General features: G+C 42.2%; 1 protein-coding gene across 25 annotated transcripts in view; it reads right to left on the reverse strand.

The window, feature by feature from the left end:
• Window positions 1–17,414, reverse strand: part of FNBP1 (formin binding protein 1) — a 157,473-nt gene that overhangs the window by 87,922 nt on the left and 52,137 nt on the right. For all 25 annotated transcript variants that reach the window (XM_075120637.1, XM_048823028.2, XM_048823021.2 and 22 more), the window contains one exon: window positions 10,520–10,635. In XM_075120637.1, coding sequence (XP_074976738.1) covers window positions 10,520–10,635 — 116 coding nt within the window. Of the gene's footprint in view, window positions 1–10,519; window positions 10,636–17,414 lie in introns of those variants that run through there.

A 17,414-nucleotide genomic window follows, 5' to 3' on the forward strand; every position in this document is an offset into this window, starting at 1 on the left:
TTGCCTTTGGGGCTAAAGGTGCTGCATTCATTGTGCCACCCAGAATTCCTCCTGAGGACTCCCAGAGTGCATGCACTGGGACAATAGCTCCCCCACACTTTCAAAAGGTGCAGCCTGCTCCCTGCTCCATGCCAGCTCTACCTGCCAGGGGAGTGGTGAACCTGCCCTCATTCCACCTCTCCCATTCCCTTTTGGCCACCTAACATACATGGAGAACTAGGAGGAAGTAGGGACCGTGCTTCCACATGTGGTTCTGGCCACACCCTGCACAAGGATGCAAAATAACAGATGGAGAATCTTATGTTCCTCACCACTTGCACAAACACACTGAGGCCAGCCAGAATCCACCTCATTATTAGCATCTCTATTCCCTCCTATGCCTCTTCCAAATAAAGGATCCTCTAAAACAGCAAACTCCTCCCTTGTTAGCCTACACATTAAACATGGCAGTTTAAACCAAAGCATACTACTGCTGCAGGAATTCGGGAAGCAGTTATGCATGTCCAAGGTACATAGTGCCATTGGGATCCTGTGCGGAATGCCTGCTCTCTGGTTTCTCAGTATGGCTTAATTTCTTCATTCATGGGGCAACAAATGAGGGGGAATAAGAAAAATGCACACAAAAGATTAAATACTCTACTAAGACATTTTCACCCAAAGAAAAAGTGCACCATCTCCTAGCTTTTCAAACACCGTGTTGCCTAATTAAACCTGATGTGTCCAGTTGTCATCCCCGTGTGAGCCTCTGACTGTGCAGAATCACCTTAAAGCACTATGAAAAGCACCAAGCAGAGCATGTTTTTACATGCAAAGGATTAGAAGGTGTATGACAAGGATTAGCAGTTGGATTAAACAAACATGTTTCATTGTTTATCACATATTGTGTCAGCTGGTTTTTTTGTTTGTTTGTTTTGTTTTACTAAGAAAAAACTAAAAGTTGGGAACAGTAACCACAGCTCTAATATAGTCAGCGGGAAATATTTTCTCGTCTAAGGCTTGATCCTTCAAGGTACTGAAGCATACTAGCCTGATGCTGTAGGCAACGTGCTTAAAGTTAAGCATGTGACCAACCCTGCTGAAATCAATGGGATTATTCACATGTTTAAAGTTAGGCATCTGCTTCAACATAGTGCTGGATCAGGGCCAAGAGCGTTCAGTACTTTGCATGACAAGCCCTATAGTATTTGCTCTATAGAAATTCATTTTGCACTAGGGTGCGAAGCTTTCCTTGACTTGGTAGTACCAATTAATTCTCAAATTTTCATGGTGTTTGAAATGCTCTTTCATACCTATCTTTCTTAGAGCTATCTATACATCTTTGCAGGAAACTAAGCTAATATCTGTGGTATCTGAGAACCTTGGCCCTTTTATACTCTGAGCTCATCCTCTATTAAATAAAATCAGATTTGTGTATGTGTGTGGAATACCCTTTGAACTTCCAGATCAAACCGCTAAACATGTCAAGACCCAAATAAGGGTAAAAACACAGTGCAAGAACTACTGATGTTGGATCAGTTTATTTTAGCATTTTTTCCCTAAAGTCTTGGTTTAATGATTCAATATTTATGATATAAATAACTTGTAATCATATGAGTAAGAGAACCATCAGTTTGAGCAAGATGTGAATTTGGGTCTAAAATCAGGAACAGTTAGAAGTAAATCACAGAGTGTGAAATTTTCCCCTGTGCAGAGCACTTATGCATCACTTAAGTGGGACTTAAACAATGCACAGACCTTGCGCTGTTCATTTGTATTCCTGCTCAAATAAATTTGTTAGTCTCGAAGGTGCCACAAGTACTCCTTTTCTTTTTGCGAATACAGACTAACACGGCCGCTACTCTGAAACCTGTCATTATGCAAGGCACTGAATTTAGCCGTATGGAGTGGAAATCTATCAACTTCATGAAAAAACTCGTACAGATACAGACAGACATCATCTTCCTTTCTAAATGCAAACAGATGGACATCGTACCAAAAGGACTGAAGGTAAAAAATCCATTACAATCTACATACCACACAAACTATGCTGACAGCTTGTGCCACACACTCTCAAAGAAATTGCGGAACCACCTGATCAGCATCCTCTACAGCAAACAGGGAAAGATTGAGAATGAGCTCTCAAAACTGGATACTCTCATAAAAAAACAACCTTCCACACAAACTGCCTCGTGGCTGGACTTTACAAAAACTAGACAAGCCATTTACAACATACACTTTGCTTCTCTACAAAAGAAAAAGGACACTAAACTATCTAAACTAATACATGCCACAAGAGGCCACAACAGTGGTTCCCTTAACCCACCCAGCAATATTGTTAATCTATCCAACTATACTCTTAGCCCCGCAGAAGAATCTGTCCTATCTCGGGGCCTCTCCTTCTGCCCCTCCACCCCCATGAACAGGATACAGTTCTGTGGTGACCTAGAATCCTATTTTCGACGTCTCCGACTCAAGGAATATTTCCAACATACCTTTGAACAACATACTAACCCACAGAGACCTTGCTACCAAGACTACAAAAAGAAGGATTCTGGGTGGACTCCTCCTAAAAGTCGAAACAACAGACTGGACTTCTACATAGAGTGCTTCCGCCGACATGCACGGGCTGAAATTGTGGAAAAGCAGCATCACTTGCCCCATAACCTCAGCCGTGCAGAACACAATACCATCCACAGCCTCAGAAACAACTCTGACATCATAATCAAAAAGGCTGACAAAGGAGGTGCTGTCGTCATCATGAATAGGTTGGAATATGAACAAGAGGCTGCTAGGCAGCTCTCCAACACCACTTTCTACAAGCCATTACCCTCTGATCCCACTGGGGATTACCAAAAGGAACTACAGCATTTGCTCAAGAAACTCCCTGAAAAAGCACAAGAACAAATCCGCACAGACACACCCCTGGAACCCTGACCTGGGGTATTCCATCTGCTACCCAAGACCCATAAACCTGGAAATCCTGGACACCCCATCATCTCAGGCATTGGCACCCTCACAGCAGGATTGTCTGGCTATGTAGACTCCCTCCTCAGGCCCCACGCTAGCAGCACTCCCAGCTATCTTCGAGACACCACTGATTTCCTGAGGAAACTACAATCCATCGGTGATCTTCCTGAAAACACCATCCTGGCCACTATGGATGTAGAAGCCCTTTACACCAATATTCCATTCAAAGATGGACTACAAGCCGTCAGGAACACTATCCCAGATAATGTCACGGCAAACCTGGTGGCTGAATTTTGTGACTTTGTCTCACCCATAAATATTTCACATTTGGGGACAATATATACCTTCAAATCAGCGGCACTGCTATGGGTACCCGCATGGCCACACAGTATGCCAACATATTTATGGCTGACTTAGAACAACGCTTCCTCAGCTCTCGTCCCCTAATGCCCCTACTCTATTTGTGCTACATTGATGACATCTTCATCATCTGGACCCATGGAAAAGAAGCCCTTGAGGAATTCCACCATGATTTCAACAATTTCCATCCCACCATCAACCTCAGCCTGGACCAGTCCACACAAGAGATCCACTTCCTGGACACTACGGTGCTAATAAGCAATGATCACATAAACACCATCCTATACTGGAAACCTACTGACCGCTATTCCTACCGACATGCCTCCAGCTTTCATCCAGACCACACCACACGATCCATCGTCTACAGCCAAGCTCTACGATACAACCGCATTTGCTCCAACCCCTTAGACAGAGACAAACACTTACAAGATCTCTATCAAGCATTCTTACAACTACAATACCCACCTGCGGAAGTGAAGAAACAGACTGACAGAGCCAGAAGAGTACCCAGAAGTCACCTACTACAGGACAGGCCCAAAAAGAAAATAACAGAACGCCACTAGCCATCACCTTCAGCCCCCAACTAAAATCTCTCCAATGCATCATCAAGGATCTACAACCTATCCTGAAGGACGAACCATCACTCTCACAGATCTTGGGAGACAGGCCAGTCCTTGCTTACAGACAGCCCCCCAACCTGAAGCAAATACTCACCAGCAACCACACACCACACAACAGAACCACTAACCCAGGAACCTATCCTTGCAACAAAGCCCGTTGCCAAGTGTGTCCACATATCTATTCAGGGGACACCATCATAGGGCCTAATCACATCAGCCACACTATCAGAGGCTCGTTCACCTGCACATCTACCAATGTGATATATGCCATCATGTGCCAACAATGCCCCTCTGCCACGTACATTGGTCAAACTGGACAGTCTCTACGTAAAAGAATAAATGGACACAAATCAGACGTCAAGAATTATAACATTCAAAAACCAGTCGGAGAACACTTCAATCTCTCTGGTCACTCGATTACAGACCTAAAAGTTGCAATTCTTCAACAAAAAAACTTCAAAAACAGACTCCAAGGAGAGACTGCTGAATTGGAATTAATTTGCAAACTGGATACAATTAACTTAGGCTTGAATAGAGACTGGGAGTGGATGGGTCATTACACAAAGTAAAACTATTTCCCCATGTTTATTCTCACCCACCCACCCCCCACTGTTCCTCAGACCTTCTTGTCAACTTCTGGAAATGGCCCACCTTGATTATCACTACAAAAGGTGCCCCACCCCCCTACCCCACTCTCCTGCTGGTAATAGCTCACTTTAAGTGATTACTCTCGTTACTGTGTGTATGGTAACACCCATTGTTTCATGTTCTCTATGTATATAAATCTCCCCACTGTATTTTCCACTGAATGCATCCGATGAAGTGAGCTTATGCTCACTTATGAAAGCTTATGAAAGCTTATGCTCAAATAAATTTGTTAGTCTCTAAGGTGCCACAAGTACTCCTTTTCTTTTTGCGAATACAGACTAACATGGCTGCTACTCTGAAACCCCAGAGAGAATCTACATCAAGGCTACACAACTTCCTGTGGATGGCCCATCAAGGACACTCAGCTCTCACAATGGGCCATTGAAGAAACTCATCCAGTCCAGATGGCTCTTCCTGAAAATGCTTCAGACAATGAGGGGCCAATGGCCGGCCCCTGTGAGTCAGCAAACCATGTAAAGACATATGATATGCTCATGTCACCCTGGAATCCATCTTGGGTCAGTAACCGATGAAGTGAGCTGTAGCTCATGAAAGCTTATGCTCAAATAAATTTGTTAGTCTTTAAGGTGCTACAAGTCCTCCTTTTCTTTTTCCACAAACAGGGGCTGTGAACTTCCATGCATATAGGGTTGCCAGGTGTACAGTTTTCGACTGGAACGCCCAGTCGAAAATGGACCCTGGCGACTGGGCCATTAAAAGTCCGTTCGGCGGTGCTGTGGGGCTAAGGCCAGCTAGTGCTACCTGTCCTGGCCCCACGCTGTGCCCTGGAAGTAGCCAGCAGGTCTGGCTCCTAGACGGGGAGTTCACGGGGCTCTGTGCACTACCCCTGCACCAAGCACTTCCACCACACTCCTATTCATAGAATCATAGACTTTAAGGTCAGAAGGGACCATTATGATCGTCTAGTCTGACCTCCTGCACAACACAGGCCAAGGAATCGGACCCACCAACTCCTGTAACAAGCCCCTAACTTATGTCTGAGCTATTGAAGTCCTCAAATCGTGGTTTAAAGACTTCAAGGTGCAGAGAATCCTCCAGCAAGTGACCCGTGCCCCATGCTGCAGAGGAAGGTGAAAAAACCTCAGGGCCTCTGCCAATCTGCCCTGGAGGATAATTCCTTCCTGACCCCAAATATGGTGATCAGCTAAACCCTGAGCATGTGGGCAAGACTCACCAGCCACACATCCAGGAAAGAATTCTCCGTAGTAACTCAGATCCCACCCCATCTAACATCCCATCACAGGCCATTGGGCCTATTTACTATGAATAGTTCAAGATCAATTAATTGCCAAAATTAGGCTAGCCCATCATAACATCTCCTCCATAAACTTATCGAGCTTAGTCTTGAAGTCAGATATGTCTTTTGCCCCCACTGCTTCCCTTGGAAGGCTGTTCCAGAACTTCACTCCTCTGAGGGTTAGAAACCATCGTCTAATTTCAAGTCTAAACTTCCTGATGCCCAGTTTATATCCATTTGTTCTTGTGTCCACATTGGTACTGAGCTTAAATAATAATTCTCCCTCCATGGTATTTATCCCTCTGATATATTTATAGATAGCAATCACATCTCCTCTCAGCCTTCTTTTGGTTAGGCTAAACAAGCCAAGCTCCTTGAGTGTCCTGTCATAAGACAGGTTTTCCATTCCTCAGATCATCCTAGCAACCCTTCTTTGTACCTTTTCCAGTTTGAATTCATCCTTCTTAAACATGGGAGACCAGACCTGCCCACAATATTCCAGATGAGGTCTCACCAGTGCCTTGTATAACGGTACTAACACCACCTTATCTCTACTGGAAATACCTCGCCTGATGCATCCCAAGACCGCATTAGCTTTTTTCACGGCCATATCACATTGGCGGCTCATCGTGATCCTGTGATCAACCAATAGTCCGAGGTCCTGCTCCTCCTCTGTTACTTCCAAATGATGCTTCCCCAGTTTATAACAGAAATTCTTGTTATTAATCCCTAAATGCATGACCTTGCACTTTTCACTATTAAATTTCATCCTATTACCATTACTCCAGTTTACAAGGTCATCCAGATCTTCCTGTATGATATCCCGGTCCTTCTCTGTATTGGCCATACCTCCCAGCTTTGTGTCATCTGCAAACTTTATTAGCACATTCCCGCTTTTTGTGCCAAGGTCAGCAATAAAAAGATTAAATAAGATGGCTAATGGGACCTGGGGGGCGATGCCTGCGGGTGAGAGCAGAGCGTGGAGCCTCCTGGTCCCTCCACTTAGGAGCTGGACCTGCTGGTCGCTTCCGGGGTGCAGCGCGGTGCCAAGACAGGCAGGGAGCCTGCGTTAGGCCCGCTGCCCGGGAGCTGCCCGAGGTGAGCCCACACCCCAACCCCCTGCCCCAGCACTGAGCCCCCCCAAACCCAGAGCCCCTTCCTGCACCCCAAACCCCTCATCCCTGGCCCCAACCCAGAGTCCGTACCCCCTTCTGCATTCCAACCCCCTGCCTCAACCCCTCGGCTTCACCCCCAGCCTGGAGCCTCCCCCTGCACTCCAAACCCCAGCCCCAGCCCCACCCCAGAGCCCACACCCCCAGCTCAGAGCCCTCACCCCCTGCCTCGACCAGCAGCCCCTTCCCACATTCCGAATCCCTTGGCCCCAGCCTGCACCCCAAACCCCTCATCCCTGGTCCCACCCCAGAGCCTGCACCCTGAGCTGGAGCCCTCTCCCTTTCCTGCACCCCAACTCCCTTCCCCAGCCTGGAGCCCCCTCCCACATTCAGAACCCCTCGTTTCTGGCCCCACCCTGGAGCCTGCATCCCCAGTTAGAGCCCTCACCCCCTCCTGCACCCCAAACCCCTGCCTGAGCCCAGTGAAAGTGAGTGAGGGTGGGGGAGCGCAAGCCACCAAGGGAGGGGGAACGCAGTGAGCGGGGGCTGGGCCGGGCCTGGTCTCGGAGAAAGGGTAGGGTTAGGGTGTTCGGTTTTGTGCAGTTAGAAAGTTGGCAACCCTACATGCACATGGCAGAGGATATAAAAAGGCACCTGAGACATCTCCATTTTGTCTTCATTTTCTGCTTCATTTCTCTGGACTGAATTTCTAACAAGGAAGCTTTGAACAAGGACTGATAACCCCCAATCTGTTTGTGTGATTCCACAAACTTTTGCAAGTTAGCAGTTTATTCCATTACTGCTGTGATCCTGATCTAAGAACAATGAAAATCATTTGTATGTTATATATGATCCTTTAACCATTCCTCTTCTTTCTTTTTTTAAATATTATTAAACCGTTAGTTTTAGTTACTAAAGGATTGGCATCAGCATGATTATTGGGTAAGAGCTGAGTTATATATTCACCTGGCTAAGAGACTGATCCCTTGGGATTGGAAGGACCCTGTATCTGATTAAACTGGTTTTCAGAAACCACTCATCATCAAGTCCAGTGGCTCTGCGGTGAGCCAAGGGATGGAATGCCTAAGGATACTGCATTTTTGACTTCTTGTTAACCAGCGTGGTGATACAGAAGTTCACTTTTGTTATTGGCTTGGAATACTCTAATGATAGAATAACCACTAGTTTGGGGTGAGTCTGCCCTATTTCTTGGCAGTCTTTCCTGAATTTGGCACTCTCAGCAGTGTCATTATTTAAAATTTAAACTATGTTTTAAATATAAATACAGGTTTATTTAAAAAAAAAACTATTTAAAACTAAATTTCAAGTTATGACAACCCATGTTAAGGCCTAAACTTATTATATCAAAATTTTAAAATTAAATAAAAAAACAACAACATAAAACATTAAGCAGTACATATTTGCTGCAAAGTTTTAAAGAAAATCAAACCACTGAAGTCTTGTGGAAGTCACTGGCTAAGTATCTGGGACCAGAGTTTGCAGAAGTGTTAAACCAGCCTTTGACAGCAGTAACCTCTTCTGCAGGTGCAGAGTGAATATTTTCTTCAATTTATTCAACTAGTTCAGTTCAATTAATAGTTCATTCAAAGTTATGAAACCTTCTGAGAGTTGAAAAAGCAGGGAAGCTTGTTTTCCTCTTTCAATCTATGAAGAAAAGCTAAGTGTGAGAGGATGAGATCCATCAATTCTAAAATGTTGAAGGACATTGTGACTAAAAACAACAAGTTCAATTCACTAACTATAGATAATACTTCCTTTGTTTAATGTCAGTTTTCAGTTTTCAATGCAAAACATTTTTGATAAATTTTTTTCTTATGTATCCAGCACATTTAAAGTAGTTTTAATATAATAAAAAAAAATTGTAAATGGTGCTTTTGTGCATTTTTAATTCATTGGAATTTCCATTCAAATGCAACTTGATACAAATCACAGGTACAACATTAATCATCTAGAAAATAAGCAATGCATCATTCACCATTTTCTAACATAAAAAAAGTAAGAACGTAAATCAAATAAATGTAAGTTAAGCTATATAACTGCTTAAATAAATGTGTATAGACATAGTGTATCCTCCTGGTTGGCAAAAAGAAACACCAAATTTAGTGTAAAGATTACATTTATTTGCAAATCAACCTGTTTTAATGGTTACCAATCAATGAGAATCAGCCTTTCTTTAGGAAAATAATTGAAATATATAAATGCAACACAATTAAAAACTGGTTATTTAAATTGCTTTGATTTAAATCATTTTGTCCTTGGGGAAACAGTACATTCTTCTTCAGCAGTCAGTAAGTACATGATGGGCTTTATCCAGACACCAGCTCATTATACAATTAAAGGTCCTTGTATATGGGAAGTCACACAGATATGAAAGGTCATTTTCTCTAAAGCACAGCTATTTAGCAAAAACACCACAAATCTCCCAAGCTTTTTATGGGTATTACGCCTTAGTATTTGAGATAGGCCAGAACCTCATACTTGAATCCCTTTGAATTTTGGGGAACAGGGAAGAGTCTGGATCTAAATCTCTAGGTTCACTGCAGATTGTAAACAGGTAGGATCTTATTTTCTGGTTCCAGTTCAGATACTTCCACTTATTCACCTAGGAGGGCTGTTCTCATGAGATTTTGACCAATAAACTGGAAGTTCTCATGAAATTCCACCATTCAAGCTGCATTCACAATTTTGCTGCCCTTTTAGGCTTAAACTTCACGTGGACTGCTAAGGAGATTTTCAAGCAATTAAATTCAAATCAATGCCTTGATTCAGCCTCAAGGCTGAGCTCTCACCCCGTACACCCTTTCCTCAGCCTCTCTCTACTATCATGTATAAAGTTCCATGAACCGCCTTGCACTCAGTCCACAAACCATGAGTAAACTAGAGAGGCTACTCTGTTACATACATAACACATTTACTTTGAGGAGGAATTTGCTCTAACGGTTTCCAAATGTGTGAAATTAACTTGAACTTTATTTTCTACTGTTTAAGCAACCCATTCTGCCTGCTAAACAGGATTTTTATAAGCCAAGCAAATGGAGATCTAAGGAAAGAGGAAAGTAAACTAGATACAGTAGAACCTCAGTGTTACGAATGGACTGCTCAACTACACACATCATTTGGAACTGGACATATGCAATCAGGCAGCAGCGGAGACCAAAAAAAAGAGCAAATACGGTACAGTACTGTGTTAAATGTAAACTAGTAAAAAACTAAAGTTTAAAAAAAGATTTGACAAAATTAGGAAACTTTCTGTGCTGTTTCATTTAAATTAAGATGGTTAAAAGCAGCATTTTTCTTCTGCGTAGTAAAGTTTCAAAGCTGTATTAAGTCAACGTTCAGTTATAAACTTTTGAAAGAACAACCATAACATTTTGTTCAGAGTTACGAACATTTCAGAGTTATGAACAACCTATTCCCAAGGCGTTTGTAAGGCTGGGGTTCTACTGTATGCACATAGAAGCTAATACTTGCCATTCAAAAACGCTTTATTATTGCATGGCTAACTGCACCCTCACATTACTCATGTCCTTCTGAAATGAAGATGATCAACTTACCTAAGTTGTTTTGCATAGCTGATTTCAATCTCCGTTCTCTCTTTTACAAACTTGATGTATTTTTCCAGAACATCAATTCCCCATTGCGTGTGTTTTTCTAAATTCTCAAACTGGTCCTGCAGTGAAACAAATAGATAGTTTAGTCTCGTTGAGTTTGGAGATAACTTAAAAAAACAACAATCCCCAAAAGGACACATCACTGCAGAGAAAGTATTGCTAATATTTTCCATGATTACAGTCAGGCATTTTTTTTGTAGCACAGGGTTTTCTCAACCTAACCACACTCAGTTCGAGAGAGGCCAAGACAGTAACTCTCCAGTGCTGCTTTACGTAACATCCTCATTTCCGAAAGTTGGGCTTGTCATATGACAGTTTCTAAACAAGTAATGCTTCAACAGAAGTGTACGGAGTTGTACCTTTAGGATTGCATTTATCTTATCACTACAGATAACTGCTAAAAGACCCACAAATTCAGAGATCCACTCTTAATTAACACCTCAACTGTTTTTCACAGGTTGATAACATATCAGAGGTATCATCTGAAGCTTTGTGGAGCCATTCCTCAAGATTTTCCTTTCAATAGTTGGCACTTATGGAACATCTTTCTACAGAACAGAGCTGACTTCCCATATGTTTACTTATATTTACTTATAAAATAGAAAGCACACAAACAACTGATATGCCAAAAAAATGATTTTAGTTCCATTTACAGTAATCCTTCTTGTAAATCCACATTTACATACAGATGCTATTTTCATCTTTAAATATTGCTTCCCCCAAAATGACTCATGTTTTCAATAAGTCTTCTGCATCAAAAAGCATTCCATACGTCAGTTTGGAGTATCCCAGATGCCAAGAGATTAGACAACAGTACATTCAGATTAATTACCAAATCATAATACGAGTTCTTTCTAGGGTCTAAAGAGCTAATGCAAAAAAGTCTTAGCTTTTCAAATTCTAGCTCTCGTTACGTGGTCACTGTTTAATTTCATTACACGAACACAGTACACAAGCCTAAACTTCAGAGATCTAGCCTTCTGAAAATTAAGATTTACAACACAAAACCTAACACAGGCCTCATTTCTTCCAGTATATCAGAATGCAGGTGACAATAGGATGAGCACCTCAATTATGTTCCTGGCTGAGAGGTAGGGTGCGATAGAGCCAGCTTGCCAAAAATGGAATAGGTAGGGAAAGAGAGCATAAATAGGAAAAAATAAAAATTAAATCCTTAGTACCTTCCTGGTAAAGTCCTTACTAGTCTGCGACAGGTAACATTTTAGCAGTTCGTGTCTATATAACAACTTGAAAAATGCATCTTACAGATATGACTTTGTTGCATATTTACCTTGCCAGAAGTGCAATACGAACCCATTATTTATCTACCTTGTCCTGCTTACAAGGTCTGCAATTCCCTACATCTTAGTTTCATGTCTTATGAAAGTGATATACATAAATAGGTTTGAGGTCAGATCCTCGGCTAGCATGAACTGATGTTGCTCCACTGAAGTCTATGAAGCTATGCTAATTTACAACAGCTGAAGGTCTGGCACTGTGCGACTTTCGGTTTGTAAAGTCATCAGCTAACATCAGTAAAACAGACTGGAGAAAAAAAAACCACCCCACTTCTTTTGATTAGTAGAATATGGAAACAGACAGCACTCCCACAAAGTCTACTGCAGAGCACTAATAAGTTGCTTCTAAGCAGACTACATTTGGTGCAGTGTAACATATGTCAATCAAAATATAAATTCTCTTGACATAAGTACAGATCTCTCTAGCGTTTAGTAAGTCAGTCTTGCATAATGGAAGCTGCTAAACTGCTTGCTAATCTTATTGCTCCATTCTTGGCTGGGCCCCCTGACAGAGAGAGATTTGAATCAGGTCAAAAAAGGGCAATATACAGAATTTTATAAAGTAGCTTGTTAATATACAATACAGGAGCTATCTATTCTTATGCTTAGGTCTTGTCTAATTGCGAAGTTGCACTGGCTTAACTTAAGGTGCAATTTTAAACTGATTTAGTTAAACTGGAGCAATAGGTTTTTCATGGAGGCTTATTTCAGTTTAGTTAAGTTAATTAGGAACAGATTTTAATTAAGCTGAAATAAGGTATACTCAAACCAAAATAAGCCACCCTTAAACCAAAATACCAGTATTTACACTGCGGTGGGAGAGGTGGAAGTTACCTGAATTGGTGCAAATTTGTCTGTAGACAACCCAGGGATTTCCCTAGACACTCCCCCCGCAAAATTTCCCCAATCTCCCACCCCCCCAGTTACATGCAGTGTTGCCAATTTAGTCATTGGTTGGAAATTTGAATTGAAATATTAGTACGCACTTTAAAAGCATATACAGTGAGCTCCAGCACCTCTAGACTGGGCAGTTCATCGCCTTGGGACCTCTGGGCTTGTCACATCAGCTATGAAAGTAACAAATTTGCTTGAGCCCCGGCACCTCTTTCATTACAAATTAAGCACTGGTCACCCTCAACTGAACTGCACTCCCTAAGCAGGAGGTTTGGATGCCAGATCCTAGTGAAGAGAGAGAGAGAGAGCGAGCGAGAAGGTGGGGCACAGGTGTTTTGTTTGGTGGTGTGGGTTCTGCCTAAGTCACAGGCACTATTTGACCTGCCCCTCTCTCCTGCTTAGAGAGAGAGAGACGATTAGTCTTCATGAGTGAGCAGTAGAGCTGAAATCACTGATAATCAAGTCTAAGTGCTTAGACCAGCTATGAGACAGAGTTTCTGTGGAAGAGACAGCCCAGCTTGCACTAGTAGTGAGGTTCCCCCACTGACAGCTGGGTGGACCCTCAAGAGACCGACTCACAGAGGTCACAGTGGCAGGTAGCAGCAGAAGATGACAGTGCAGGGCCATTGGGGACAGAGTGGTAGAGTGAATGGTGGCACGACAGACAATGGCGGCCAGAGCACTGAACTATGTTTTAGTGACTTCACTCCAGAATAGATTTGTGACTGGGAAACTTATATTAATATATGTTTCCTAGTAGGGCAAGATTTTTGAAATGCATTATTTGCCAAGGTCATTATCTCTCATCATCGCTATCTCAAGAGGTCATTATCTTGGGGAGTTTCTGTACTAAACTTTATTATAATTATTTTTTATGTAAGAACAGCTATATTGCGTCAGACCAATGGTCCATCTATCTCAGTATCCTGTCTTCCAGGTGCTTTAGAGGGAATGAACAGAACAGGGAATCATTGAGTGATCCATCCCGTCTTCTACTTCCAGCTTCTGGCGAACAGAGGCTAGGGACACTCAGAGCTTGGTGTTGCATCCCTGCCCATCCTGGCTCATAGTCATTGATGGACCTAACCTCCATGAACTTACGTAGTTCTTTTTTGAACCCTGTTACAATTTTGGCCTTCACAACATCCCTGGCAAAAAGTTCCACGGGTTGACTGTGCATTGTGTGAAGAAATACTTCCTTTTGTTTGTTTTAAACTTGCTGCAGATTAATTTCATTCAGTGACCCCTAGTTCTTGTGTTCAGTGAAGGGGCAAATAACACTGCCTTATTCATTTTCTCCACACCAGTCAAGATTTTATAAATCTCTATCATATCCCCTCTTAGTTGTCTCTTTTCCAAGCTGAAAAGTCCCAGTCTTTTTCCTATTCATGTTCTTTTTAATAACAACAAGGAGTCTGTTGGCAGATTATTTTTTATGCTTATGCCCAAATAAATCTGTTAGTCTTTAAGGTGCCACCAGACTCCTTGTTGTTTTTGTGGTACAGACTAACACGGCTATCCCCTGATACTAGTATTTTTAATCTCTCCTCTTATGGAATCTGTTCCATACCCCTAATAATTTTTGTTGCCCTTCTCTGTACCTTTTCCAATTCCAATATATCTTTTTTGAGATGGGGTGACCAGACCTGCAAGCAGAATTCAAGATGTGGGCATAACATAGATTTATATAGTAAAAGTGGAGGAGCTTGGTTTGCCAGACTGATCAGCTAAGCCAATACTAACAGCCTACATGAAAAGGCTGCAGAACACCATGCCTCTGGACTGCATCAACATGCAGAAAGCCTTATAAGCCAGCCACCGTCAAAGCCAATTTTAGAAGAACTTAATGAGGCTGTTAAGAATGCTGGAAACACAACTCAGTTTACGTGAACCAACACGGCTGTTGCACCATACTTTCTATTTAAACAAAAGATACCACACACTACAAACTGGAGGCCAACGTTAAGTGCATTGTCATTTGTTAATCCTGAAGTCGGACACTGGTTTCAAACAAGACTGGCAAATGCTCACTATCTTTCTGAAAAAATTCAGCTGACTCTCTAGAAGCATGCGGTGCAACAATGAAAGACTCAGCAGTTGAAAAAATGAAGAACTCTCTCACCATATTCAAAATATGTGCATACATGGCTGATGAATGCAAATAAGCATCAAGTATTAAATCATTGCGTATGTGATTTTGATGTCCGCGGTAGGCCAGCAGATGCATTCTAGATGTTCAGGTTATAGAAGACACATCGGCTGCATCTGTGACATCTTAGAAGAGTTAAATGCTTGTAAATTGAACCCCAAACAGATGGCTCCTTGTACATTTGATTGAGCTACAAACTTCTCTTGAAGACATAGTGGAGTACAAGCTTTGCTCAGAGAAAAGTGTAACCCTAATCTCTCCTATACACACTGCAGAGGCCATCTACTCCAGCTAGCGCTAGTACGAGCTCCAGAATCTCCAGAAGACATTAAAAAGCCATAAATTTAATGGTTTTTTTATACTCTTTTTTCCAGCAAGAGTCCAAAAGGACCTAACGTCTCCAAAAAAAAAAGAAGATACACTGGGATTGAAGTTCAAATTAGTCCAACCTGGGAAAACCTGCTGGCTTTCTCAAGAGCGATTCTTGGCTGTTGTCTTAAAATTACTGCAACCGTTATTACTGGCTTTGGAAAGTATCCACCAAGATAGCACAGATCTAAGTAGTGAGGCTGGTGGACTACTTTTGTTACTAAGTTCAGAGAAGACTATTGCCATTCTATCTCTTGTAAGTCTACTGTTGAAACCACTTGGGTCATAAAACAATGTCATCCAGGCATTTGCTACAACAGTAGTAGATCTTTGTCCAGCAAAAGAAGCTACTCTTGGATCAGTCAGAGATATCCATTGAAAATATACTGGAAGAAGCAAAGACTTCAGGTCAGAAGTTGACTAATGAAGGTACTTATATTGACTCCTTAAATGAAGAGGACAAGAAGTGTTTGTAAAGCCAGATGAAAAAGTACACAGACTTGATTCTTACAAATCTACAATAGTGATTTCTGGATTCTACTCAACCTCTACATAGCTTTTACAGATGCCTCTCTTATAAAACACCTACAGTTCAGTGGAGTGAAGCACTACCAGCAATGGGGCTGCCATGTGACCAGGACAGAACAGAAAATTTTGAACACAGAGTGGAATATCATAAGACAAACAAATGAAGATTTAACTTCAACTTCTTTATCATTGCTAGTGGCTCGACCCGATCTTTGTGCTATGTCTCCTGGGATGAAAGAACTAGGAATTCATCTCTTGCTACTCCCAGTCACAGTTACAGTTGAGCGTTCTTTTTCCTCACTGAATAGAACTTTGTGTTCTGAAAGAAGTCGCCTTCTGCCTGATCATGGGCATATCACAAAGGACTGGAAGTAACGGACACACAAGAAGACACCAAACAGTGCAAAATTACAACAAGAAAACAAGAAGGAGGAAGATGTAGTGCTTCATAGTAGGCTTGACTAGCCAACTTTAATTTTTGTGATGATTTTAAAACACGAATTAAATCTAATAAAATGGTTGTGAAACATTTTTCAGTTTTTACTATGGTAAAACCATACAGCCCATCTTCACCCTCATGGTCTCAACCCTCATCGGCCCTCATCACCCCTGAATATTCCGACACTCCCATAATTTCAATTCCTGGGGAAAACACTGAGACAACCCCTTATCTAGGGAGGCTTCAAACCTAGAGACAATATAAAGAGATGGCATGGACAGAACAACAGACCTCTCCATTCCCCAGAGGCAATTCAGATCAGAAAGAGCAGGGGTGTAATTTCAACACAAAGAGACACCTTTTGCTCACACTTGGAACCATATAACCTCTACCAAAGTCAATGGGATTGCGCAGGTGTACCAGAGAGCAGATCTTGGCTTACTGTTTGTCTTTTAAGGTTTTTGGCAAAAAGCACTGCGAGCTACCACACTCCATTCTGTTCTATGAGATAGACCATTACTAAATAAATCTAAATAGTATGTCTCAGAGGCAGCCAGTCACCCATATATTTACATTCAGTCCCCTCAAACTTTTTGGAGAATTTCAAGCAGGGAGAGCCTCTTTCCAATCCCTTTTTATGCAAGTCACAGCACTCTCATTGGGTACACTATATTAACAGCAAAGCTTAACATTCAACCATACCCCTTGTACCCTTTTCAAAGAGGAGGAATCCACCCCTCTCCTCCTAGGCACATTTCAAGGAGATATTACCTTTGAAAAATGCAAAATGTGCTGAACACACTGAAACATACAGCGAGTTCACCTTCGTATAAGTAGGGGCATAGCGAGCAGATCGAGGGACGTGATCGTTCCCCTCTATTCGACATTGGTGAGGCCTCATCTGGAGTACTGTGTCCAGTTTTGGGCCCCACACTTCAAGAAGGATGTGGATAAATTGGAGAGAGTCCAGCGAAGGGCAACAAAAATGATTAGGGGTCTAGAACACATGACTTATGAGGAGAGGCTGAGGGAGCTGGGATTGTTTAGCCTGCAGAAGAGAAGAATGAGGGGGGATTTGATAGCTGCTTTCAACTACCTGAAAGGGGGTTCCAAAGAGGATGGCTCTAGACTGTTCTCAATGGTAGCAGATGACAGAACGAG

This window comes from Caretta caretta, chromosome 16 (assembly GCF_965140235.1).
Source record: "Caretta caretta isolate rCarCar2 chromosome 16, rCarCar1.hap1, whole genome shotgun sequence".
Lineage (NCBI taxonomy): Eukaryota > Metazoa > Chordata > Testudines > Cheloniidae > Caretta > Caretta caretta.